We start from the raw sequence: 1,937 nt of genomic DNA on the forward strand, positions 1-1,937 counted from the left end.
AGGTTTTTGCCAAATATCTTATGGACGATTTAAACGTTTTCTTTCTTGTTTCTTTGCGATAACTACTTAATTTTTTAGGTTAGCGTCAAAGTCGAGTATTTCATGCTGGGAGTGTTTATTTGAACTCAATAACAAGGGATTCGGGACAAGTTTCCTTGCGCCATTAATATTTTAGAAAACATTTACATTTAAAGAATGTATGTTTTTAGGCTGACTCGGTCTTTTCAGTGCTCTGAGCAGTGGCAGTGGATCCAGCTTCAGAACCTCCATCTCGGCCCTCTGTAGCACAAGCAAGGCAAGGCAGCTTCTTCTCAAGGGCAGCTCGGTACTTGGGGTGGCTGATGGCGTACACGATGGGGTTGTAGACGGCGTTGGCCTTGGCGAAGACGGAGCCCCAGATGGAGAAAAGAGGAGTGACAATGGGTTTGTTGAACATACCTCCCCAGTTGATGATGAAGTAGGGGGTCCATGCCACGAACCACAGAGTCACGGTCATGAGAGCAACCTTGCACAGACGGCACTCAGCAGAGGTCTTCTGAGCTTCCTCACTCCTCAAGGACTTGACTCCCATCTTCTTGGCTTGTTCTCGCATTCCCTTCTCGTGAGCAGCAACAGCCTTAACGATGAAAGTGTAGCTATAGATGATGTAGGCAAGAGGGAAGAGATATACCCATACAGAGTAGACGTACAGATAGCTCCTGGAGAGTTCAGTCTCCGTCAGGTAGTCAGTACCACATGCAAGCATGTTACCCTCAGGTACATATCGGTTCCATCCGAAGAAAGGAGGAAGGCACCAGGCAAGAGTGAAAAGCCAAGTGCCAGCAATCCTCAACATGGCTCCACCAGATGTGAGAGGTTCAGCAGATACTCCCTTGACGATGACGTTGTATCGGTCAGCAGTGATGAAGACCATGGACCAGATGGACACACAGCCGAAGAAAGAACCGAAGAAGGCATAGATCTCACAGAAGAATGCTCCGAGAACCCACGTTCCCCAATAAGCATTGACCAGAAGAGGAGGAGTCATGGTGACCATCATAAAGAAGTCGGAGATGGCCAAGTTGACGACTAACAAGTTGGCAGGTGTTCGCAGACTCTTGGTATTCATGAATACCCAGATGACTACGAAGTTACCAGCTACAGAAAATGTTCCCATGACAGTCATCCAGAAGCCGAGAAGACCATACCAGAGAGGATTCATGGGAGGGAACTGATACCAGTGAGAGTGTACCATATGGAGCATACTTTCTGGTACTGTATCTACCACTGTATAATTCCCATAAGGATTTGTGGTTGGTAGGACAGTGTCCTGGACTGGACTGTTCCACGACGACATCTGTAATATAATTTGCGATATGGAACATAATCACAGTATACTATGTTATTTTACATAAATTAATATCTACAGATATAAACAGAAAAAGATGAAAAAGAAAAATATAGTGAATATGAAAATATGAAAGTCTGAAATTCCACTCTTTTCAAAATAGGCATTGAAAGACGTTTCAAATCATGAATCCTGATATGAAATCCATGAGCATTTTGAGACTGTTATCTTACCTTCCGACGATTCTGTCACGCATATATACAAACATATAATTTACTTATCGGATTAATAATTGAAAGTAACTGGCTAAAGTATTTCTATTCCTTAGGCGAAACAGCAAGTATCTGATGTGAATGACCCTATCCTTTTCTTATCTTACCAGAGTTCCTATGCGAATGCTCGGTTAGAAAAGAAATCCGATGATAATACCTTTACGACAAAAGATTTTTGCACCGAAGAAATTTCAGAATCGAACTACTTCGGCGCGAAGCACCTCCTCTCTGGCTGAGTCCCGCAAGGTAACTGGGAGTGCAGGTTCGCATGCGCTTCTTATATAGTCATGCGAAGCTTTGTACTTACATTATAAGATTACCGACTTCCTCGTCTTCCA

General features: G+C 43.6%; 1 protein-coding gene across 1 annotated transcript; it reads right to left on the reverse strand.

Moving 5' to 3' along the window:
• Positions 1 to 98: 98 nt before the first annotated feature.
• Positions 99 to 1,845, reverse strand: LOC119581649 (rhodopsin-like). The gene is made up of 2 exons (XM_037929772.1): positions 1,757 to 1,845; positions 99 to 1,336 (listed from the first exon to the last, which is right to left on the reverse strand). Exon 2 carries the CDS (start codon positions 1,334 to 1,336, stop codon positions 206 to 208), a length of 1,131 nt encoding a protein of 376 aa, XP_037785700.1. The 5' UTR covers positions 1,757 to 1,845; the 3' UTR covers positions 99 to 205.
• Positions 1,846 to 1,937: the final 92 nt, after the last annotated feature.

The sequence above is a fragment of the Penaeus monodon genome, chromosome 15 (genome assembly GCF_015228065.2).
Source record: "Penaeus monodon isolate SGIC_2016 chromosome 15, NSTDA_Pmon_1, whole genome shotgun sequence".
NCBI classification, from domain to species: Eukaryota; Metazoa; Arthropoda; class Malacostraca; order Decapoda; family Penaeidae; genus Penaeus; species Penaeus monodon.